The 23,275-nt window shown below is 43.9% G+C and overlaps 3 protein-coding genes across 3 annotated transcripts; 1 reads left to right on the forward strand and 2 right to left on the reverse strand.

Moving 5' to 3' along the window:
* Positions 1-335: 335 nt before the first annotated feature.
* On the reverse strand, positions 336-5,931 carry coil (coilin p80). The gene is made up of 7 exons (XM_070981417.1): positions 5,666-5,931; positions 4,235-5,273; positions 3,936-4,025; positions 2,089-2,136; positions 1,895-1,964; positions 1,495-1,583; positions 336-806 (listed from the first exon to the last, which is right to left on the reverse strand). Exons 1-7 carry the CDS (start codon positions 5,914-5,916, stop codon positions 759-761), a joined length of 1,635 nt encoding a protein of 544 aa, XP_070837518.1. The 5' UTR covers positions 5,917-5,931; the 3' UTR covers positions 336-758.
* Positions 5,932-7,284: 1,353 nt separating this feature from the next.
* On the forward strand, positions 7,285-15,314 carry scpep1 (serine carboxypeptidase 1). Its single transcript, XM_070981727.1, has 13 exons — positions 7,285-7,407; positions 7,658-7,797; positions 8,915-9,004; positions 9,296-9,451; positions 9,842-9,916; positions 10,415-10,487; positions 11,270-11,307; positions 11,401-11,529; positions 11,801-11,885; positions 11,976-12,089; positions 12,206-12,343; positions 12,448-12,611; positions 14,208-15,314. Exons 1-13 carry the CDS (start codon positions 7,347-7,349, stop codon positions 14,268-14,270), a joined length of 1,326 nt encoding a protein of 441 aa, XP_070837828.1. The 5' UTR covers positions 7,285-7,346; the 3' UTR covers positions 14,271-15,314.
* On the reverse strand, positions 15,296-22,610 carry engase (endo-beta-N-acetylglucosaminidase). The gene is made up of 14 exons (XM_070981725.1): positions 22,317-22,610; positions 21,697-21,776; positions 21,371-21,572; positions 21,096-21,244; positions 20,803-20,957; positions 20,407-20,555; positions 20,099-20,270; positions 19,905-20,011; positions 19,673-19,784; positions 18,526-18,713; positions 18,275-18,417; positions 17,568-17,667; positions 17,360-17,471; positions 15,296-17,216 (listed from the first exon to the last, which is right to left on the reverse strand). The coding sequence occupies exons 1-14, from the start codon at positions 22,421-22,423 to the stop codon at positions 16,815-16,817; spliced, it is 2,178 nt and encodes a 725-aa protein (XP_070837826.1). The 5' UTR covers positions 22,424-22,610; the 3' UTR covers positions 15,296-16,814.
* Positions 22,611-23,275: the final 665 nt, after the last annotated feature.

Raw genomic sequence — 23,275 nt, forward strand, 5'->3', positions numbered from 1 at the left:
ACAGGTTTGAGTATTTACTGTGCCACAGTGTGAAAAGGATAATATTTAAGTAGCATGCATATCAACTCTTGATTTCTGAGTGTACATCTTTCTCCCATATGCAAAAAACAGACTTTGGTGGTCAGACAGTTTGAGAAAGATCTTAAAAATAAGAAACAAATAAGAAATTTTGAAAAACCGTTTTGCTTTTGTGTTGAATTCTCACATAGTCTCAATTTAATGCCCTTTAATCCCTGGCATCTCATAATTGAATTGAACCACTTTTTCTTTTCCTGGCAGACATGGGCCTCCATGAAACAGAACATTTCCACTTTGGAATAATACAGTAGACATCAGAGCAGGAGATGCAGTTTTTATTAGAAAAACAGTTTATACAAGACTGATATCCACAGTCACATCACTGTACAAAACATAAAACCATTATGTTCCGGTCCTGGAAGCAATCACTAAAAACAATGACATATAAAAAAAAACTAGCATTTCATATCTAACTCCAATTTAAATGCAACAACTAAAACCTTTTCAAGTACTGACATCTGTACTTCGCTATGCACTCGCTGTTGTGTGCAAAATGATGACTTATCATGAAGCACGGCAAACACAGTCAATCATAATCATATTCCTCAGCTGTCATATGAAACTGTGACTCTCAGTTTAATTCAGGTGCTGGACTACAAGTTGAAGGACCCTGAAATAGAGAAAAGGGAAATCCATCTCGCCAAACTGGGGGCTTGTCCAGATTCCCTGCGTGGGCAGATTTAAATGATCAGCCTTGGCTCCAGCAGGGAGTCCCAGCGTTCCGTCACCTGTGGGAGGTAGGCGAAGATGTTACTTGAACGGTGACTACAGCAAGATTAAAACAAGAGCAGTGTGGATATTACAGGTAACAATATCACAGACACCACCCAAATGGCAACTGCCACTTTCTGCACATGCCATTATTTTGGCCCCCATAATAAAGAGTGTACTCAGTTACCATGTGGTCCCTGGAATCATTTTGGAGAGCCTTGGGTCTTTTAATAAGACTTAATCCCAGGGATTTTATGTGGGAACTTAACAACAACAATAATCAAGCAAATGTTTGATGAAGTTTGCTCATTTGTTAGCAAATGGTTTTTAACTGTAACACAGAAAACAAATTTTGTTTTTAGTTAGAATTTCAATTGAATCATTAATTTGGAGAGGGTAAATGTACAAAACCACGACCAAACTGTGGATCCAATACATAACTTCCACTAGGAGGCGTATTATTAAACCATGGACAAGCCAGGTTATCCGCTTCCCCCTGCCCCCAGTCTTTATGCTAAGCTAGGCTAATCACATCCTGATTCCAGCTCCATACTTAACAAACACAACAGATTGATATCAATCCTTTCATTTAACTCTTGGAAAGAACACAAATGAGCTCATTTCCCATGAGTTTGAACCATTCCTTTAAGCAGTGCTGTTCTGTTTAGGAGATCATTCATAAAATGATAATAAGCAAAGGCTTACCCGAGAGCCTCTGGACACCGCATACTCCACTCTCTCTGAGCCATCCGGGTTCTGATAGACCAGGTCAAACTTGCCAGGCTCTACGGGAGCTGAGGGCGAGGCAGGGATGTGTGGAAAACATTGGAAAATACTGTATAATCTGCTTAAGTACATCACATTTAAAACTCAAGTAGAGAGAAAAGTTCACTCCTTTAACTGTAATAAGGACAATGCTGTTCAAAAGTGATGTTTCAGTCATCAGTACCAGCGATTCCATCACTCCCATATTGTTCTTTTGCTAGGTGGTGAGCTCACTGACTCTCCAAAGATATTTTCCATCACAGTTTTGGGAGGAAAAACAGTCTTAAGAGATCAGCAGAGCATTTTAAAATGCCTAGTTCAGAGTTGAAACGATCCTTACCCTGAGAGACATTATGTAGTTCCAGCTCAATCTGCTGGGTGGTGTGGTCAAAGCATACAATCCTTCCCTCCTAAAATGCACAGCAACATGGGTGATGAGTAGTGTGGTGACCCCAGTATGAATGAGCAGTTACGACTTCATTCTATCCGAGGTCCACCCAGTATCATGAGATCAATAATCAAAGCTGCACTTACCTTGTATTCTGATACCTCTGGTGTATAGTTCTCAGTCAGCTCCAGCAACTGTGAACACACACAAACAGGACTGGAGTTAGGAAATGAAGCTGATCTGGTGGCAGATATACTAACGGAAGACACATCATGAATATGATTGATTAGTGCACTAATCACCTCAGATGTGAAGATGGGAGCATATAACACCAGACTTGGCATCGCTACACTGGCTTCCTGTTCATTTTAGAATAGTTTTTAAGGTTTCATTTCTTGTTTTTAAAGTTTTAAATGGGTTGGCCCCCCATTATTTAGCAGACCTTATTCAGGTCCACAAACCTATTAAAGAACTGAGGTCGTCCAGTCAAGTGATCCTGGAGGTCCCCAGATCCAGACTCAGGACTAAAGGTGACCAAGCCTTTTCAGTGGCAGCCCCTAAACTCTGGAACAGCCTGCCGCTGGACATTAGGGCTGCTCGGACTATGGAATCTTTTAAGTCCCAGCTGAAGACCCATCTTTACTCAATGGCTTTCAGTTTGGTTGGGCGTTGACATCCTGGCTGCATATATATTGTTTTTCTTCATTGTATGTTCATGTATGTTCTTTTTGCATCGCTTAGAAGTCTGTAAAGCACTTTGGTCAACTTTGGTTGTTTTTAACTTTGGTTGTGCTATATAAATAAAATTGACCTTGATCTTGACCTTGAACAGAACAATTCATCGTAAAACAACATTAAAGGCTATTTGTAATTAGGGCTGCAGCTAACAGTTATTTTCAGGATCAATGAAGGCCAGGCTTTGCCAGAAAGCAGCACAGCAAAATTCATCTGGCATATTTGTTAAATATTTGGGCGTCAGGACCACACCTGGTCAAAAAGAGGGGAAAAGAAGCTTTTAGCCAGCGAGGATGCTAAGTGTTAGCTAGGGTTGCTAACGGTAGTGATGGGTCGTACCATGCAAATCCACTGCCCTCTTCATGTTCACAAGCACGTCCACTGCCCCTTACCTTGTTAAAACACTGCAACAGTTTGAAAACTATTGTTCCCCTGTCATTATGAGTTACTCAGATGTTGACAAAATGATTATATTTGACAGGTAATATTAGATTCCATTGTATTGTCACATTACATACCCATAATACACTAAACAAAAATATACATTTTATTTATATGACTGAATACATGAACGATACATGAAATGCATTTATTAAGATGAATTGATTTATTTTATTTGGCAGTCATTCCCATGGCTGCACTGGTGCAGGACAGTCTTGAGTGTACTGCAAAATGATAAAATTACAATTACAATAATAATTTATAGGTTCTGCTCCGAAGCGTCGGCATGGTACGACCCATCACAACCTATAATGTTGTTAAGCAGCCAGATAGGCTGTTTGACAGTCTCTGACCAGCAGAGGGGTTTGTGTGCACATGAAGCCTCGAGAAATGAACCTTTTTGTGAACCATTTGGCTGGAAGGCCTCAAGAAGCTTCATCTCGCCATCACAAGCTAACAGGACAATGAGGGCAGAGTTTACTCAAAGGTCAATTTAATTGATTTTGCCATAAATCGTTTAGTCTATAAAATATCAGAAAACTGAAATCAATTAATAATCCAAAGATATTCAAGCTAATTTGTTGATTAATCAAAATCTCCTTTCAGCTCTACTGGTGATATACCTTTCAAGTTTAAGTTTTTGTTTCTGTTTGAGCTTCTCCGTGAGGCTTTGTGGAAACGGTGTTGTTTAATGAGTGGATATTTCTATTTTTATTCCAGACTAGAGTGGAACGATCAGGGCTTCAAAGCTAAACATGTTAGCAAGCGGGCATGCAGAGCAAACACACAGTGGCTAATGACACCAGACGAGGCTCACCTTGAAGGCGATCCTCTGGCCCACCTGTGGAGGGGCCGCCAGCAGGGGCATCGAGCTGTAGTCCTGTTTGGGAGCACTTTCTGCTTGGCTCTACATACAAAGATTTAGACAAGAGTGACTGTCTCTTCATGCACAGTATTTCAGCACGGCAGGTAGTATTTAATACCATGTTTACATTTACACAACAGATCCTACTTTAAACACTGAGCTAAGAACTGTTTCTGAAATCTAAATTATACTATCGTGCTGTACACTCATTTCTAGTGATGACACACAGGTGCAGACAGATGCGGACAGACCTGGAGGACGACTGACACGTTGGTCAGTGAGTCAGTCTGGTAGGACGGCTCCTTGGCTCCATTATAGCTGAACTCAAAGCTGCCATTGTGCCCTCTGGTGCCTGCTCTACCTTCACCCCTTCCCCTCTCTCCAGGGCCACCACGCCTGGGCCTTCCTCGGCCGCGGCCTCTCCAAGACGCCTGACCGCCCACAGCGTGGCCCAGCTGCTGCGCCGGCCGTCGGATAACCAGCTTGATCTCCTCCTCGCTGCTCGAGGTACCAGGTTCCTCCACTTTGTCCTGAGGAGGCACGGCTGCGCTCGCAGCCTGTTTCTGTGCACAGTTTGTGGGCTGCAGGGCAGGAGGAGGCTGCTGAGGTCTTGAGTGATCACTTATTAGCGTGTTGGGGGTTTTGGGTGTTACAGGTTTGTTTGTTGTTGTTGTTGGTGGTGGGATTTTTACACTGGTGGCCTCATCTGAAGAGGAGGTGCTTTCTGAAGAGGATGATGAAGGAGGGCATGGTTTCCCCTGCCTCGGTTTGGTGGCTGGAGATGGCTTGGAAGCAGCAGGGGTGGAGGAGGGTGTTTTGGGTGCAGGTTTTTGGGCAGTTGTTCTTTTGGGTGCCGCATCTTCCTCACTACTGCTGCTACTGCTGGAATCTGAGGAAGAGGAGGCACCTTGTGTTTTAGCTTGTGCCACTGGGGGCTTCTTGATGCTTTGAACTGGCTGATCGACCCTGGCTGGGTTTTTTTTGGTCGAGGCAGGGGGTCTGGAGGTGACAGCAGCATTTTCCTCTGCCTTCTTCCTGTTCTTCTTCTCTTTGTGCTTCCCTTGGGACTTCTTGTTCCTGCCATCACCTGAAGCCTGCTTGGCATCCCTCTCGACGCTCTTCTCAATCCCTTTTTTCCTCTTTTTTTTCTTCCACTCCACACTCACTCCATTTTCTCCTGGCTCATCATCCTCTGTGGGTCTCTGTCTCTTTCTGCTCTTCTCACTTGCTGCAGGTGTGTCTGGACAGCTGCTGTTTCCATTCACCTGAGCCAGACAGTCCACCTTCACCCTGGCAAATCAAGAATGAACATAAACAACTTTGGAGCATTTGCAAACACATCTTTAAAAGCACATTTTCAGAAATACACTTTTTTGTCTTCTTGTCCAGAGGTGGCTTCAAGTCACTGACTAACTGAGCTAAATCCTTGAAAACTGAGCGAACTCCATGTGCTGAGGAAGACCATAACAAGTAACAGCAAGGCCTGGGAAAGGGTAGAAAGTGAATCTTAAGTTTAGAATTGTTTTGTCACAATATCTTCAGGACAGAGAGTCACAAAACTGCATGATTGTCTTTGAATGAGGGCCCTAAATCTACCGCTCCGCATACACCCATGAACTCATCAAAATGTATCCAGGAAAGCTCGCGAGGTACAACACGACGAGAAATGAGAGCACGCGCACCTGACACTGTCGTTGTCGCGCACCACGAAGATGCTCTCTGTGTGCGGCAGGTAGCAGTCCTCTATGAAGAGGTTGAGGATGCTTCGGCGGCTGAATTCAAACTTCTCTCGGATGATACTCTCCAAATCTGCCACCACGCGGCACGTGTTTAGGTCCACGAGCAGCCAGCACATGCGGCAGTCAATGACAGCCGGCGGCGGGTACTCAAAGTACAAGCGCACGCGGATAAAATTGTTACTGTGAGCAGCCATGACAGCTGCGCCAAAACACGCAGCTCGCTTTCCGCCGGCAGCATGAACAGTGTTTCCGGTCGGAGTTTTCAAGATAAGAGTGTCAAAATCCATCCACCATTCATCAGAGATCATCAAAAGGGCTGTGGAGAATATCAAACAAAAGCGGTTTATTGACGTCTTATTGACATTACTGACACAACTTAATGGCTTATGAGAAAGTGAGAACATTAGTAATAACTGCATTTTTACAAATATAGAGGATGAATATCAGCCAGAGGGATTTTATTTATAATGACTTTTCGAAAATAATTTATCAACAATCGTAAAGCATAGTCACAACTTATAATAACAGAGTTTTTTTTTGGATAAAGCCCACTCTGTATTAACAGCGCAAAATTACTGTAATGCCCCATATTAAGATTTCAGTTCCTGAAATCATGATAGGCTCTTAAAATGCCACGTTGTGAAGTATGGCTGAAGGGTCTTTATAAATTATACACATTTTTGAAATATAAACATGTATAATAGAGGACGTTATTAATTTCTGACTGAGGTTTCTGATAACTCAAAAAATAACTCTGTTTTTTGTCCTTTCGGACCATCATTTTGAAGGACCGATGTTTAACAGGAAGTTTGACTTGTGATTGGGGCCAACTCTTTCACAACACTGACCTCTGTTGGCGTGGAGGCGGTTATTATAAGCTAATACTAAATCGCTCCTCACAGTCAGGTCCGTCTCTCAGGCCGACCCGAATAACGAGGGATCAAAGAGTAAAACAACAACATGCTGAGTGTAACACCTGACTTCAATCGTTAAAATCTATTTTTGGTTGCTATCTTGAGGAAAGGATGTCAGATATTATCTGGCAACACTAAAAACTGGTGCACTAGCTGATTTGCTAAGCAGACTTTTCTGTCTCTCCCTTAAAAAATATTGTTTCTGAAAACCTGAATTACGACACTTAGATTGCCTCCAGAGGTCAAGAGGCCCGTGTCCCCCCCCAAATGGAATGGGAAGCCCCTGTCCTAAATTAATTGCACAAATTACCACACAGCAAATCCGGGGCTTCTAAAATTTCAACACAGACAAACCCCCACCCTCCACCCCCGGCAATGCTGAAAGGCAGATGCATGCAGCCATCATAACACAAGCTTCCAATAATAAATAAATAATAATACATTTAAACAATTCTGTCAACCTCTATTTCTTTAAACCCACACTTTATATATTATTTAAACTAATCTTTAATTTTCTATGTCTAAGCTAGACTTTTTTTTAGATTTCATATTGCATTACAAAGTAAAATCTGAAACTGAACTATGACAAAACAAAAAAAAAAACAAAAAAAACAAAACGGCGTCGGTCAGCTGACCCCGGGTGTGGTCATGTGATCTTGCAGCGTTAAAGCCGTACAGAGCCGCGCCGTCCGTGTACTCACGCCTCAACAATGGGCCGGACAGCAGCAGTCAGCAGTTTGTTGTTTATCCTCGCCATCATCGTGAATAAAGGTATGATTCGTGGTTTTTATGTAGCGCTCTTACAATCGCTTAAATGTAGCATTCTCCAGCCAACCACTCAGACATAACGAGCAAACAAATACTGGTTTCCTGTTTGCTGACTGCAAAGCGAAAGTAGAGGTGATTTACTGTTTATCAGCGTCATGCGCCAAAAGTGGTCTAACATTGTATTTGATAGAAGTAGTTAGTGTGTATGACGTGAACTGAATGAAAACAGCGGATGTGATCGAACCCCCTGCAGGGCTCCCCAGTCCGCTGGCAGCTAAAGAAGCCTGGAACTATGTGGAAGTGAGAGATGGAGCCCACATGTTCTGGTGGCTGTACTACGCCGACAGCCCGTCTGCAGAGTACAGGGACCTGCCTCTTGTCATGTGGCTGCAGGTAGGACAGATCCACTCACCTGTACTGACCCCTCAAAGCTCAGAGGTCCTGCATGGTTGAGCAGGTCATGTATACGTGGGCTAATTTTCCAAAGCATCTTTTATTGTCTCTCTGTCTGTTTCTGAATGTTTTTGCATGATTTCCAGCACACCCCAGGTTTCCATGCATTAGACATATCAATTTGCAGAGACTGACCCCTGTGACGTACTGCAGGTCATTCTCAGCACTGAACCCCATCACTGCCTGTAGTGTTAAAGCTGCATTGTTGCTGTGTGGCAATGCAGCTTAAAGAGGACACTCCCCTCATTTTCACCCATGAAGATCAGTTAATAATAGTCACGGCAGCCACTGAAAACACTGTAGTGTGGTCTTGAGAATAACCCTGGTGACACCATCAGGGGTTTCTCAGCTTGGGTTTAGAGCAAAGCCTTTGTTACTGATCGGGGCATGGATTTTCTTTTTCTGGTGCTTGTAAAAAGATCTCTCCTATCTCACTTTCTGCTGTCTGGATTGTCATTATTCCTCTTTTTAATGTCACAAAATTCCCCCAACTACTAAATGCTAACTGAAGCAGGTGTTCACTCTCTGCAACCTGATTTTCAAATCATACAAATATGAAAGAAATATCAAAATCAATATCTGCCGCAAAGGTTGGAAAAGTGAGAAACCCTGTGGCGTAAGCACTAAGTCGCACAGTGGTTGCAGTAAGCTGAAACTAAAACACTCTCAAACAGGGACATGGTCTCTTTAAACAAGCTGCGGACAGTTGGAAGGTGGCTGGTTCAAACCCCAGATAACTAAAGAAAGGCATTTGGTGGTGTGACTGAATTAGTAACAGCGGTGCTGCTTCTATTTTCAACTGCAGAGGAGGAACTGACTGTTTTTAACTGATGGAACAAAACCTGCAAGAGTTTAAAATAGAAGCAGCCATCTCAGGAAAAGACAGCTATAATATTACTGAATATAATCTTATATTAGTTCTCCACAACATGCAGTTTGTCTTAGTAAACTGGATAGCAGACACGTCATCTCTGTAGTAATATCTCATTAAATACAAACAAGCTTTCTGCTCTTAATGTTGGAACATGATGAGGCTGTTCTGTCCATGTGTCTTCAGGGGGGACCAGGTGGATCAGGAAGTGGCTTTGGAAACTTTGAGGAGATAGGACCTTTGAAAACAGACCTACAGCCCAGAAATACAAGCTGGGTGAGTTCAAGGTTTTAAAGTGATTGACCTTTTGTTTAGGAAGCTGTTTAGTGGTCAGAAAAAGACTCTGATTCACTGTGGTTGAGTCATTTCCTGCATTGAGTCTTGAAATCTGTGCCCTGTATGTTTTGTAACATGCTGATCTTTGTGTGTGTGTGTGTGTGTGTGTGTGTGTGTGTGTGTGTGTGTGTGTGTGTGTGTGTGTGTGTGTGTGTGTGTGTGTGTGTGTGTGTGTGTGTGTGTGTGTGTGTGTGTGTGTGTGTGTGTGTGTGTGTGTGTTGGCTCTTTCAGGTCCAGGCAGCCAGTGTGTTATTTGTCGACAACCCTGTGGGCACTGGCTTCAGCTACACCGATAGGCCAGACGGATATGCTACTAATGTGGCCACGGTGGCCTCAGACATGCTGGTGCTGCTCCAGCACTTCTTCACAGAGAAGGCTGAGTTCCAGGTATCACAGCAGTCCCGTTTGCTTCACTGAAGCTTGATATTATCTTCCTGTACAAAGAAACAGGAGTCCGGAAGATCGGCTCAGGCAAGCAGCATCCTGGCGAGGCTGCCTGACTGTTCCTAACTAGATTTACATTTTTTTTCTGTTTTATTTAATTATCTGTCGCAGTGAAATACCAGAGCGATGGAAAGTATTACGAGCTTGTTTAAAAAGATTTTCCAGCAGCTCACAGTATAAACAGGACAGGACAAACTGAGAACAATAAAAGCAACAAGTTAGACAGATGTAGTCTTATGTGAGGACTAAGAACAGACGTATTTTTAAAAAGTGAATTCTTTATTGTTCAGTGTTTGTATCAATATGAACTTATGGTTGCTTTATTCTCTGCAGAGCATCCCCTTCTACATCTTCTCTGAGTCGTATGGAGGGAAGATGGCAGCTGCCATCTCTTTGGAACTCACCAAGGTGAGTTGACTGCTTTTGGAGTCTGATGGCTGAATGTTACGTCCCTTCATGTCCACGTGAGCTCTCTGATATGAGAAAGTCCCCATGCCAGAGAACCGTCATATGATGGATGAGTCAGCAAGTAGACATGACAGTTTAATGGTTTGCTTGCAAGTCAGCAAGTTTTTCTCAACAAGCAGAAGCAATCAACTTTTGTTGTGGGTTATAGAGATAATCATTTTCAGCTGCATCTTAACAGAAGGAGGGATGTACTTACTCGTATAGTTACAGTCAGCAGAGGCTGATCTGAGATTGACCTGCAGTGTGCATGCATGGTAAAGCTGCAGAAGCCAGCCATTTATTATAGCCAGCCAATGGCAGTAACTACACCAGGGGCTCTGTTTTAATGTGGAGTGGATGTTCATGGTTCCCGCTGAAATATTTGAAAAGACATTAAATAGAACAAAGACCTCTAATGTGATGTGTGTCTTTGGTGATTTGTATCACTTGTCCGTCCAGGCCGTAGCACAAGGGACCGTGAAATGCAGATTTGCTGGTGTGGCACTTGGGGACTCCTGGATTTCCCCGCTGGGTTAGTATCATCACTTTTTACATCTAGACACAACGTTTGTGCAACCCCACTGAAACGCTGCACGCCTACATGTTGGAACTCCTTCAAACATGGATTTTTAGCAATTAAATGTCTTCAAAGCATCAGCACAAGTTAAAGTTACTGTAGATCTCTGCCCCCTCCTACTAAACCACTTACTTATTCAGTGGATTTGACCGTGTAGGAAAATAACTGCTGCCTGTGAACGAGGAATGGGAAGGAAGCTCTGCATACTTGCGTCACACTTCTCATTTTAAAGCAGTATATAGGCTGTGGGAATGGGTGACACATTGTTCAGCATTCAGAGTATTTTAGGAGCCTGTTGCATATACATAACATATTGTGACAATCAAATTAAGACAAGAGGTCTGAGTCAGAGAGACATTTACCTCAGGAAGGTAAATACCTCCTGTTTCCTGCAGTCCAAACATGAGGAATTCCATTTTAAAGCTGCATGTTTTCTGAAATGCTCTGAGCTTGATGGCTTATATTCATGCCGAATTTCCAGGACAATTCTCACTATAATGAACATTATCGACCACGCTCAATAAGGCGAGTGGTATTTGCTCCGAGCAAAAGAAAATTAAAGTGCCACATTTTTGAAGGGAGTTCAATGAAATTCTCAAGAGGAGTGCATTTAAGTTAGTACATCTAACAGCCAATCACAGATCAACAGGAACATGGTTACATACCTCTATGACAGACGCAGCAGGGGTTTATCTTTAAACCACCTGCTCACTGTAAGACTTCTGCTTCATCCACAGACTCCGTCATGACCTGGGGACCATACCTCTACACGACCGTAAGTAATAAACAATGAGCAGATGAAAATCAGATTCTGTACTCCAGCTGCTCTGTTGAGTTTCCACCTGACTGCGGCTCCTTCGCTGTGCAGTCGCTGCTGGATGATTACGGCCTGGCGGATGTCAGCAGTGCAGCGGAGGCGGTGAAGAAAGCTGTGGAGCAGAAGCAGTTCCAGAAAGCCACAGAGCTGTGGTCTGTGGCGGAGACCGTGGTGGAGCAGGTCGGTGCAACACAGGAGGTTGAATGTCTGCGCTTCACTGTTCGAGGCTGTCAGGTCCACTTTTTACATACGGGGAGCCATTTATAGAGTATATGAGGGAATAGTTGGCTCCAGCTGCATATGTACAGCCATGACGGTGGTAACGGTCTTCTCAGCTAATACTTGACAAAAACAATCCCTTTTGTCATTTTTATTTTTTTGATTTCCATCACTTCATTAGCATGCAGGGATCATGTGGTTTGATGCACTCCTGTTTTGGTTTTCTTGTCAGAACACCAATGGAGTCAACTTCTACAACATCCTCACCCAGGACCCGGATGAGAAACTCCGCCTGTCAGCAGGAGAGGACTTCATCTGTAAGACTCTGTGATCACACGCTCTCTGCCATTTTAAAAACAGCCCAAATCATTTCAAGAGGTCTGCTCTCGTTTTTTCTTTCCCACCAGCTCTTCAGACACGTCGCCACATTCGTCCCCTCCACGGCCAATCACTGAGCGAGCTGATGAATGGACCTATCAGGAAGAAACTGGGCATCATCCCTCAGAATGTCACCTGGGGAGGTACTGCATCGATAGTGGACTCTGTGTCCGTTTGTTTTGATTTTAGTTTGACCGTATTTCATATCTTTTGTGCGAATGTTCTGTTCTCTTCTCCTCCTGTCTGTCTGTGTGTCCAGGCCAGGCTGAGGAAGTGTTCTCCTACATGGCCGGAGATTTCATGAGGCCGGTGGTGGATATAGTCGACCAGCTGCTGACCGCTGGAGTCAATGTCACTGTGTACAACGGCCAGCTGGACCTCATAGTGGACACCATGGGTAAGGCGCTCAGTGTATAATTGTATTCAGCTGTAGCAGCATGGTCACATAGTGAATCCCATGGAAAAGAGCCGTGCCACACTCATCTCTACTTCCTGTCTCAGGTCAAGAGCTGTGGGTGAAGCGGCTGAAGTGGGAGGGGCTATCTGGATTTAACAAGCTCAGGTGGACCGCCCTGGATGACCCCACCGCCCCGGGAGTCACTGGCGCTTTCTGCAAGACTTATAAGAACTTTGCCTTCTATTGGATCCTCAAAGCCGGTCACATGGTAAGACATTGACTGATGGAGTTTGTAAAAATGCTGCAGTGTAGAATCACGTACCTCTTTAAGGCTGGACTACGACCCTTAGCTTTTGGGGACGATCAGCATTCATTCCTGGGTCAGGTGACTCTGCAGTAGTCATGAGGATGTATTGAGTCCAGCTCCAACTGGTAGTGATGGAAACATACTCAGATGGACGTGCTCATTTTGCCCTTTTCAGACCAATGTGCTTGAGTTGAACCTTGGGATAGTCAGGAATGCCAGGAACAGTCAGGAATAGCCAGGAACGTTATTCATTGATTTTTGCAGTCTATGGGAACAACGTGCAACAGCAATTTTGTTCTTCGTATCGTGCAAAATGCAACATTGGCAAGGCAGCGAGGAGAGAGAGGCTCTCCTGATTGGAGGGGAGTCGTTCAGCGTATGTTGAGTCTGAATAGACTGAAGTAACAGATCCAGAGTAAACACTGTACCACTGTCTCTGGCCTACATGCTGCTTTCGACTGCTCCCTGTTTTCCGGCGCAGTTGTGACATTGAACGTGGCACCCCAGAAAAATACAGAAAGGTAAACTCATCTACTGGCAATGGGAAAGAAGCTAGTTTTCTATTTTTAGTGGGTTTTACTCGTGTTTAAGAAACCTGCGCACACACTCTAAAGTGGTAACAGATACAACACCTTGAGTATTTCGGAGAGGACTGTTCATCCTCCCGCTCTCTTCACAATGAGTCACTTTGGTTTGGCTTTTAAGGTCCAGTGTGTAGGATTCAGGGGGATCTACTGGCAGAAATAGAATACAGTATTTCTGAGTGTTTTCATCCGTGTATACTCACCTGAAAATTAGAATCGTGTTTTTGTTACCTTAGAGAGAGCTCTTTATATCTACAGAGGGAGCAGGTCCTCTTCCATGAGCCTGCCATGCTGCAAGGCCACGTTCCTACAGTAGCCCAGAGGAGACAAACCAAACACCGGCTGACAGGGCCTTCTGCATTATGCAAGTTTCAAGGCCACTGAAGGTTCTCTTAAATGTTTGGAAAGGGAGGGTGAGGTGAGGGGTGTTCAGCTGGTTGCAGCCCACCACTAGATGCCACTAAATCCTGCACACTGGACCTGGTAAAGGTTAATTTCATACTGAGGATTGGGGAAAAAGTATTGATTGTTGTCTCCAAATGCTAATTAGCCATGAAGGACCAAGAATTAGACCATTATGGCTAACAAGTACAATTTAAAATCACAAGATAAAACCCTTTTGGGAGGTGTTACATCACCACCTATACTTAGATTCACACTGAATTCAGCTGGGTAGAAATGAATGACTTAAAGGCTTGATGATAGAGAGGGTGTTTACACTCTGCCTGGGCAAATTAGACCATGACCATATGTTTGTGATGCAGACTGAACTGCTGGCACCTGCATGTTGCTGTAATTGAGCTTCAGTAGTGTTAAGCTAACATAGTGAGCTTTGCTGGCCCTCTGAAAGCAGTGTGTCTCAAAGCAAAGTTTGTTTCTGGCAGTGAACAGCTGGCACTCCACTGAAAGCATGAAATGAAGTCACAAAAAAAGTTGAATTTCAGCATAACAATGTCTTTTTGTCTGTTGTCAGATTCCCTCAGACCAGGGACCTATGGCCTTGCAGATGCTGAAGATGATCACCCAGCAGGACTGACGCACCTGCTCTGATAGCGGCTGGAATGGCTCTGACAATCCCAATGATCACATGACCTTTTTATATTCCTGCTAAACCAAATCAAGAATCGTGGTTCTCTTCTATTACAGCAATGACTCAATTTCAGCCAGAACAACAATAAAGACTTTTTTCTTTTTTGTAAATGCTGTCCTGGCTTCTTCTCTGGTTCAGTATCAAACACACAGAGATGCTTGTTGTTCTTAACACATAACGAGTGCTGCATGAACTGTGAGTGAGCTTTCTCCACTTCCACATAAGCTTTCTTTTCTTTCAGTCTTGAATGAAAGTTGTCAAGAAGCCAGATCTTTAGTACCATGCGTGGATGAATTCTGCATTTATGACGTGGTACAAAGGTAATTCATTTGATGACTTGTTATATCACTGAATGAATTACCTTTATGGCATGCTACAGCTGAGCTGACACTAGACTAAGAGTCTACAGACCTGCTAGTGTGGCAGCTGACTTGTAGTCTAGCTACAATTCATCCTGTGATGAAGTTGAGTTTATGTACCAAATGTTGTGTGTTGTCCACTTGGTAGATAGTCAGCAGATCACCAAAGTCCATAGGATTCATCCTCAGGGGACTTTAAATACCAGCACTATAAAACATTGTACTAAAAACTAAACATGTGGCACTAGAAGTCCTCTTTGGCAGACAATCTACAGGTTGGTTTTTCAGTCAGGACCAAAGTGGTGGTCCAACTGACATCATCATCCCTCAAGCAATATCAGATGTAGCTGGAGTCGATCGGGCACTGAACTGTCTGTCTGGAGAGGTCATCCACATAGAATGAAGCTTATGTCATCAGAGCGACACTTACAGTCTTATTGCATTCACCTTTGCACCTTTTGGGTTGATTGATTTCATAGAAACAGTAAATCGCATGCAGACAAATCCAAATAGAAACATGTAGTAAGTGTTCAGTCCATCTCCCATGATGCACCTGATTTGGTGAAGGTGCCCTGAAACGTGGACATCTGAGCATGGACTGACTGAGCAGACATGATCACATGTTTAGTTTATTGTATTCTGATGGAGTAGCTGGGCTCATCACACCTCAAAATCCAAATCCCTTTGAGAAGAATTATCCTTCAGTTACAATGTTTTCTTTCTCCTTCAATCAACAAAGAACAATATGTACTCTGGTAATAAACATGAAGTTTGTGGAAAATGTGATGTCATCTCATTTGTTTTGAATACATATTGCTTAACATACAGTGAATAAAGCATATTTGTGGTTCTTAAAGGTTAATAGCACATGACACATAAACCAAATCCACATACGCTGATTTGAATGAGGATACAGAAAGCATGTATATTTGGTACAGTTTCATCACATTTTAAAAAATAAGTGACTGCTACATCAATATAAATGTGCTCTGCTTACACACACGATCAGCCATCAGGATTGTATTCCTCTGCTTCCTGGTACATGACTGATATTACAGCCTCTTTGAGCACAGATGAAGCACGCACATATAAGCAAAGGGAAAGTGCGTTCAGCGACAGATGACACAGCAGACTGCTACCTCAGCTGAAAGATGGACGATACATGGAAGGCTCCATTGCATGATTGAGAAACTTGAGCTGTAATATGAGTGCATCTGATCTGAGTCCACTGTGCAAATCTCATGCTCGGTATGAACACATGGTAGCCCTGGATACACTTCATCTGACAGCTGAAGTACTAGTCAAACATCAATCTATCTGATACTTCAGAGCTGGAGCATTTTCATAATGTAACGTTCCTGAACAGTGAGGGACACTGGCTGCACAGAGAGCTTGGAAATTATACTTGCGACAAAACAATCTAACATAAAGTAAAAGTCCCAGCTTTAGAAGAATGTGATGGAATTTATGAACATGTTTTTTTTGACCGTATCAACTTCTCCAGCCATGGATGAGGTTTGCCCAGTTGTCATGGAGATGTTGTCTGCTGAGCTCTGCAGCTTTTCTAATTGAATCTTCAGTACAGTCTGATGAAAATCATGTTATATTAATTTGATTTGGATTATTTATTAGATCCCTTTTAGCCAAACGGGCCTATTCTTGTCCTCAGACATGAAAACATCCCAAACAGAGTCATATAATATTTGTTCAAGTAGAACACAAGAAGCCCCAAATCTAGTGCAGCACATAAAATAACCTTAAAACAAGAGCGCAACAAGTGAAGCCCTGCACACAGCAGGAGACCCACCTTATACAGTACAATGAAATGCTGTATATTAGCATTAACTAGATGTCTCTCTTGTCTCATATACATATGGAATGAGTGAATGCTCAAGAAAAAGCAAGTAATTGGTTAAAGTGGGTGAAACAAAGCAAGACAAAATAAATCAGCATAAATTAGCATCATGTTCATCATATTGGACAGCACTTTGCTTTCTTAGACTCTTCATGCCTTCTGAGCCTAAAACAAGTTGTAGTGCTCCAAACTGGAAATGTTGAACTGTAAATCAGCTGACTGCAGCAGCATTGATTAAAGAGTCAAGGAGAAGCAGCCTGATGACACTAAGTGAAGTCATCGTGTAACGTCCTCTGTGTAGCTGAGGCTTCTTCTTCCCCAGTGGCTCTCTGGGACAGGAAAGCCCTTCCTGATCACTGGCTCCACAACCAGCTCCAGCAGGCCCGGTGGTTCCTGCACTGTCAGCTCCGTTACTCTAAAAAGATTAGAATACGCTCGGCCCACCACAACCAGCTGACCTGGGGGGATTCGGGGATCAGGTCCTCTCAGCCGTCGCCAGTACACCCTGAAGTAGCGGACGAGCTCGGTCGGGTAGTCCCAGCGCAGAGTGGCGTTGAGGTGCAGGCAGGTGAAGGTGGACTCTGGCGAGGGACCAGCACCACGCAGCCACACCACGTCATAAATGCACAAGCCCTGAATCTTCTCAGGGGGAACCTGCAGACTGGCTACATCCAGGAGCTTTAGGAGGAAGAGTTAAGAGAGGGATTCCTGAACACAGGAAGCTGTTGAGTTTGAACAGCTGTGATCATGCTTTTATCTGGGTGTCTAACAATGAACAGAGCAGACAACACACTGAGCACCACTGGCAGCCACTGTCTCACCATTATTTCTCCCACCCTGCAGGTGAACGGTGTGTCCTGAGGCTCTCCATCGCGCTGGATGCGGAAACAAACTTCTCTGAGAGCACAGCCATGAAGCTCCAACTGCGAGCATCTGCACACAGTGACATGAAGGTGTGGAAAGAGCAACAGCAGGGATTTAGACAATTTTATAGAGAAATCCAAAAACGTAGTCATGAGAGTGTCTCACCTGACAGTCCAACCATCTGGATTCATGTCGCCACACAGCTCAGAGAACCGGCTCACCAGCTGGTCCCCCTCGTCCAGTACGACAGGAGACACACTGTTAACTGCAGGAACGCATACAGCTCATGCTCAGTTAACATGGAACCCTGAACATCAACATACAAATCTGGAGAACACATTTACAACCAATCAGCACTGGCCTGACCTTGGAAGCTACTACTTTTTAAATCTCAACTTTCATCATTGCCGCTGATGCTTCTGATTTAAACGAGCAGAGTGAGATTCACAGCTGATGTTGTGTGCATATTCATGAAGCTTGATTTCAGATTAGGTTCAGTAAACGTCTGATTCACACAGCAGCTAATGTGGTCAGAGTTTGCTCGCTCACACTGACCCCGCCCGGTCACATGAATCATAAAAGGCATTCTCTTCAGCACCACAGAAAGCACATGTTTGGAACACCGTGGGTGTACACTGGCTCTTAGGTGCCACTTTAGGAAACGTGTGTTAAAAATAAAGAGCGCTCGTAGGAGCACTCTTGGTGGAAACTGGGCCCCAGACCACTCATGAATTTCATTTGCACCTACTGTAACCACAAGAAACACACTGAGAATGTGACAAGTTCTCTTAAATCACTTGCGAAAACAATCCCAATCGATCCTGAACTGCTTTTAAAAATCAAAAACAGAGGTAGAAAAAAAAGAAACTCACGTTTGACATCCTGGACGTTGATGTGTGTGCAAAGACTGGCGTCTGCGGTCTTCAGATCCAGGGACACTGAGATCCCAGCACTCTGCTTGTAGATGAGGGTCACCAGAGTCTTGGATGCCAGGGGTACATTGAGGGAGAAGATCCTGAGAGACAAGAAGACAAAGAAACAACAGGCACGCCGTGCATGAGCTGTGAGGAGCGGCTTTCTCCCACTTGAAAATAAAGCAAGGCTGAAGAGCGAACACACACACTTGGCACAAACGGGGGACGTGTGCGTGGCAGGGATGAGTCCATCCAGCAGCAGTGAGCAGCCTCCATTCCAGGCGTCCTCTGGGCATCCGTGGCTCCTCAGCCAACCCTGGCCCTCCAGCTCCATATGGTAGTACAAAGGCTGGATCTCCTGGGCGGTCAGGTTGAACCAGCCCCTGCTCGTCTCACGCTGCACACACACACGCACACACACACACAACAAGACTGCAGTCATCCAGCGAAAAAAAACAACTACTTCATTTATATACTTCACTAAAATCATGACACATCAGCAACTTTGTTTTATGTAGGACTCATTTACTGTGTATTCTGGGTAAATTAAGACCCCCTTGGTCCTATTTTCATAGCGGTGGAACAGCCAGCACAGTTTGACAGCTTGGTGTTTTCCTGACCTTGAAATCCTCTTTGGTATTTTTGGTGCTCGGAGCACATGGCGCACAGGAACAAACAGGTGGGAGGCTCATTCAGATTGTTGGCGTTTTGGTGGAGCACATGGAGCTGAGAATAGATGTCTCAGAACAGTCTGTGTCCCTTGTAATGTCAATCTGCCACAAATCTGATGATTTTATCAACGAGAGTAAGTGCGCAGCAATCCAGAATAATGCTTAAAATCCAAATAATCAATCACTCCTCGACCCATGGGTGAATTTAAATCGACATAAAAAATGCAAGTTGTATGTGATTCAAGCAGGAACATTTACAAATCAGCCTGCACTGATCTAGAAATGACTACAAGTGATTATCACAGTATCAGGTGTTTATGCTGTCTGACAAGCTTCTCCTTCGCTTCATTGCACCCCTGCAGACATCTGAAGGCAGCAGTGCACGACAATCATCTGTGTTTACCTTCATGAGCTCACATGCAAATGACCCCTCACTGCTGCAATACAACCACACACACACACATCAGACTGGTCTGTTATAGGCAGGTATTCTGATGCTTATGGAGGACATGTTGAATTACAGTAATCCACACTTTCCTTTTTTTTTTTTTTTTTCAAAAGTGGCGTTTCATGTTTTGGTCCATAACTGCACTGCAGTGAAAACACTGTAGTGTCATAAATTATGTAGATGTAGCAGGATTAGGATCATATTATGATTCTGTTATCATACAGACGACTTCAGTACCTGTCCTCTGGAGTAGAAAGTCTTCCCAAAGCCCTGGCAGAAGGAGGAGATGAAGGGGAGGGACAAGGCTGACCGATGGACGTACAGGAAGTCTGACAGAAGAGCCCAGAACCTGCAGACAGGACAGGCTCTGACTGAAAACATCTTCTAACATGCACTGATCCTTTCTTCTGCTCTGAGTTAATGGTGAACATGTGTATTTACATCAGTGTTAACACTGTGTTGATCTCACTTGTCCTGATTCTTGCGGAATTCTGTCTTGTCATTGTGGGACTCGTACACCCAGCCCGGAGCGAAGATGGCGGTCGAGAAGTTGTGCCTCCGAATGATTTCCAGCGCCTGTAGACGAGAAAAAGAAGAAGCTGCTCACTGTCACCGCTCAGATGATGATTACTTACGCAGACAGGCACGCTCCACAGTGCGTACCTTATTTGTTTCAAACATTCCTCCCACCACCTTGCCCCGAGCAAACACGTCCACGCCGATGTAGATGTCAGCCTGGCGGCCTTGGACTCCACTGTAGTCGTTCATCCACTCCAGGCTCTGCTCAGTCCAGTTGTAGTTGGTGAATAAACCATCGCAAGCATCAAAAAACATCCTGTTACGGAGAGACAAGGATTAAGTGTCAAATGGGTAAGTGGTTCTAATCAACTTGGTTGTCTAAATGGACACATTCTAATGGCTGATCAACTTCTTCATGCTGAGCTCTGTTACTAACTTTGAAGTTGTCAAACCTGTTGGACTGGTTGAGTTCATTTTGCCACTGCAGCTGTCCGCTGTCAATCACACTGTCATACCACAGAACCAGGCTGCCGGACACTCGCTCGTGCATCTGGTCCGTCAGGTAGCGCAGGAACAAAGGCGTGTTCTTCACCGCAACCTCCTGCAGGAAGAGGATGGCACACACAATCTGGTTATATAACAGGATGTTATACAAACACCATTGTCATCCTCATAAAGGTCAAAATGTTGACTACTAAACTGTGACATGGCGACCTATTAACCGACAGATTAAAACTGACTGGAATTATCAATCAAAACAGCAGGAAATAGGAGTCTACAGCCAACCTGATGATGGCACGGTAACCAATGAGTGTCGTGGTGACGTCCAGTATAAAAGTATTACTCACACTGAGGACATTCTCTATGTTAATGAGCCAACCATCGAAGCCATAACAATGGCTGATCTGGACTAGTTTATCAGCCACTGCCCGGTACGACTCCTCATCTTTCAGGAAGGCCTCGCACATGGCGGCTCCATCCGTCCACTCTGTGATGAAAGTCCCTGGAAAGCAGGCCAAACACAGCAGGATGATGTATACTTAAGGGTAGACCTTAAGGCGGGAAGCCTGATTAAGACAGAACTGAGCACCTGCTGTGCCCTAAAATTTTTAATTCTGTTATATTTAGCATTTTCTCTCACCGAGAACAATGACTCCATGTTTATGTGCAGCATTGGTCCACACAGCAGGAGGAATAGTCACTAGTTTGTGTGTGAAGTAGTTAAAAATGTCGATGTACTGCCAGTGGTAGAAGGCATATGGGGCCTCTGCATTTGTCCCCTGTGCGAATCTTTTCAACAGAAGAAAGTAGGGCATGTTATTATGGTACATGGATGTGAGTGCAGGAACAAGATAAACACAACAACAAGAAAACTGTTATCTCGAGGAGAATTTAGCCCTAAATCTGCCCCCACACCTGTCATCTAGATAGCCTCCCATCATGTCATGAGACACCAAGGTCCGACGGAGACAGTTGGCCAGAGGGGGGTCCCGAGCTGCCAAAGGGACCACTGCTACATTAAAGGGGTTTGCCTCGCTTCGTTTCCACGACAATAGCTCCTCCAGAGTTTGAAGGCCACAGCTGATTGGTTCGGTGGTGTCTGCATCGTAATGTTTGGCTGAGAGGGAGAGGACGTGAAACATAATGTTTAACAGAGCAAGAGATGGTTGCTGCTATTCCTCGACATCAACTGCAGCTCAGGTTACTTCAGGTGAGCTACTGCTAAAAAAATAAAAAGCTACCTGACAGCGGAGAGGGCGTGTACTTGATGACTTCATGGACACTGCCTGAATCCATTGGCTGATCCAAACAAGACTCCAGCCTGGTGAAAGTACAAGGTGGAGGTTTGTCAAGTGTGAGTATATGATGTTGATGATGTCAAATGTGGGTACTTATCAGGCAGATACGATCCAAATGCTTTATGGGAAATGCAGAGTTTTTTGGGGCCCGCCCAACAGTGGGGACACATTTTGACTCTTGTTTTAATGTGACAGAAATTAATAAGAAATGCATACATCCCAATCATACAGGAATTCTGGTATTTTCATATTATAAAATAATATGGTGTGGACAATTTGACTTTACCAAATCCTTTATTAATGCTTTAAAGGTGAGTTACGACCATCTTTCAGGTCACTTGCTTGTGACAGATCCCTTCAGTTCACATTGGAGAGTAATCATTAAGGTTTAAACAACATGAAGCTGGTCGCCTGTTAGTTTTTAAACTTTAGCCAGTCGCAGTTAACAGTAAGTTAATTCACTAACTAGCCACCTCTTGCAATGACCTGGGCTAGGTCAACATTTCTAAATCTTTAAATAGGTGTAGTCGCCACCGTGTTACTGTAAACTGGAGTTCAAGTACCGACTGGCCTCAGGTTTGTCCCTCTTCATGGCGACATTATCACTGTCCTCTCCGTCCTCTCGTCTCCTTCGCAGGGGAGGCTTGTTTCCATCCACAGTCAACGCCATTTCATTGAAATTAACTGGGAAACTACTCAAGAGTCAAACTGTGAAGAATGAGGAAACAGTAATATTCGCTCGACCAGCAACGACAGAAAAACACTTCCGACGCCAGTCCGTCAGAATAAAAGCACCATTTCCAGAAATGAAAGGGACAAAAAAAAAAAAAAAAGTTGCTCAAGACTTTAGTTTGCATGTCGATACGTTGTTACTTTATGCAAAATGTAGTATTACAATAATTACATCTTACATTTGTAACGAATTGTGTTCCTTTTTAAAGATGCTGCTATGGATGAAGTTGAGTTTTACCACGTTACATTTTAGAGGTGAAACATTATACAGATAAAAAAAGTAAATTTTAACTGTAATTCTCTAGATTGTTTATTTTCATTGTTTATTTTAGCGGAATCCGTGTAGTTAAGTGTGAATGAGAAGGTGGACTGAGGCCAGATGGACAAAGGAGCCCGTCTCTTGTTATTGTGCAGGACCAGACGCTTTTACTTGGAAGAGATGAGTTCCTCCGAGCAGGAAACACAGGAACAACAACACTGAGGGAGGAGGCAAAGATGGCGGCCGTGAACAGCACGTCTATGCAGAGGCAGTAGTGCTGGATTTGTGCTATGTATTTGTCTGAACAAAACAAACGAACTGAACACAGGCTCTCTTGAGGTTTACAAATTACCAGACACCGTAGAAGTTTCAGTTATATAGTCAGGCCACCATCCAGCCAAGCGAGGTTTACATGTAAATGTTGCAACTAGAATAATATCATACACATAAAACATATGGTAAGGTACAAAGCTGAAATATAAAGAATAGACTATATCAGACTATGCGCAATTGCATGTTTAAGGCCCAGCC

The sequence above is a fragment of the Chaetodon trifascialis genome, chromosome 15 (assembly GCF_039877785.1).
Source record: "Chaetodon trifascialis isolate fChaTrf1 chromosome 15, fChaTrf1.hap1, whole genome shotgun sequence".
Classification (NCBI taxonomy): domain Eukaryota; kingdom Metazoa; phylum Chordata; class Actinopteri; order Chaetodontiformes; family Chaetodontidae; genus Chaetodon; species Chaetodon trifascialis.

Coding starts and splice junctions, on each gene's coding strand:
- coil (XM_070981417.1), bottom strand. CDS start 5,916: ATGGCTGCTCACAGTAACAATTTTATCCGCGTGCGCTTGTACTTTGAG. Junction 4,026..4,234: donor ACGTGTCAGTCGTCCTCCAG/GTCTGTCCGCAT, acceptor CTTTGTATGTAG/AGCCAAGCAGAAAGTGCTCC. Junction 807..1,494: donor CGGTGTCCAGAGGCTCTCGG/GTAAGCCTTTGC, acceptor TACCTCCCACAG/GTGACGGAACGCTGGGACTC.
- scpep1 (XM_070981727.1), top strand. CDS start 7,347: ATGGGCCGGACAGCAGCAGTCAGCAGTTTGTTGTTTATCCTCGCCATC. Junction 7,798..8,914: donor CTCTTGTCATGTGGCTGCAG/GTAGGACAGATC, acceptor ATGTGTCTTCAG/GGGGGACCAGGTGGATCAGG. Junction 9,005..9,295: donor AGCCCAGAAATACAAGCTGG/GTGAGTTCAAGG, acceptor TGGCTCTTTCAG/GTCCAGGCAGCCAGTGTGTT.
- engase (XM_070981725.1), bottom strand. CDS start 22,423: ATGGCGTTGACTGTGGATGGAAACAAGCCTCCCCTGCGAAGGAGACGA. Junction 17,472..17,567: donor CCAGATGGTTGGACTGTCAG/GTGAGACACTCT, acceptor CACTGTGTGCAG/ATGCTCGCAGTTGGAGCTTC. Junction 17,217..17,359: donor GCAGGGTGGGAGAAATAATG/GTGAGACAGTGG, acceptor TTCCTCCTAAAG/CTCCTGGATGTAGCCAGTCT.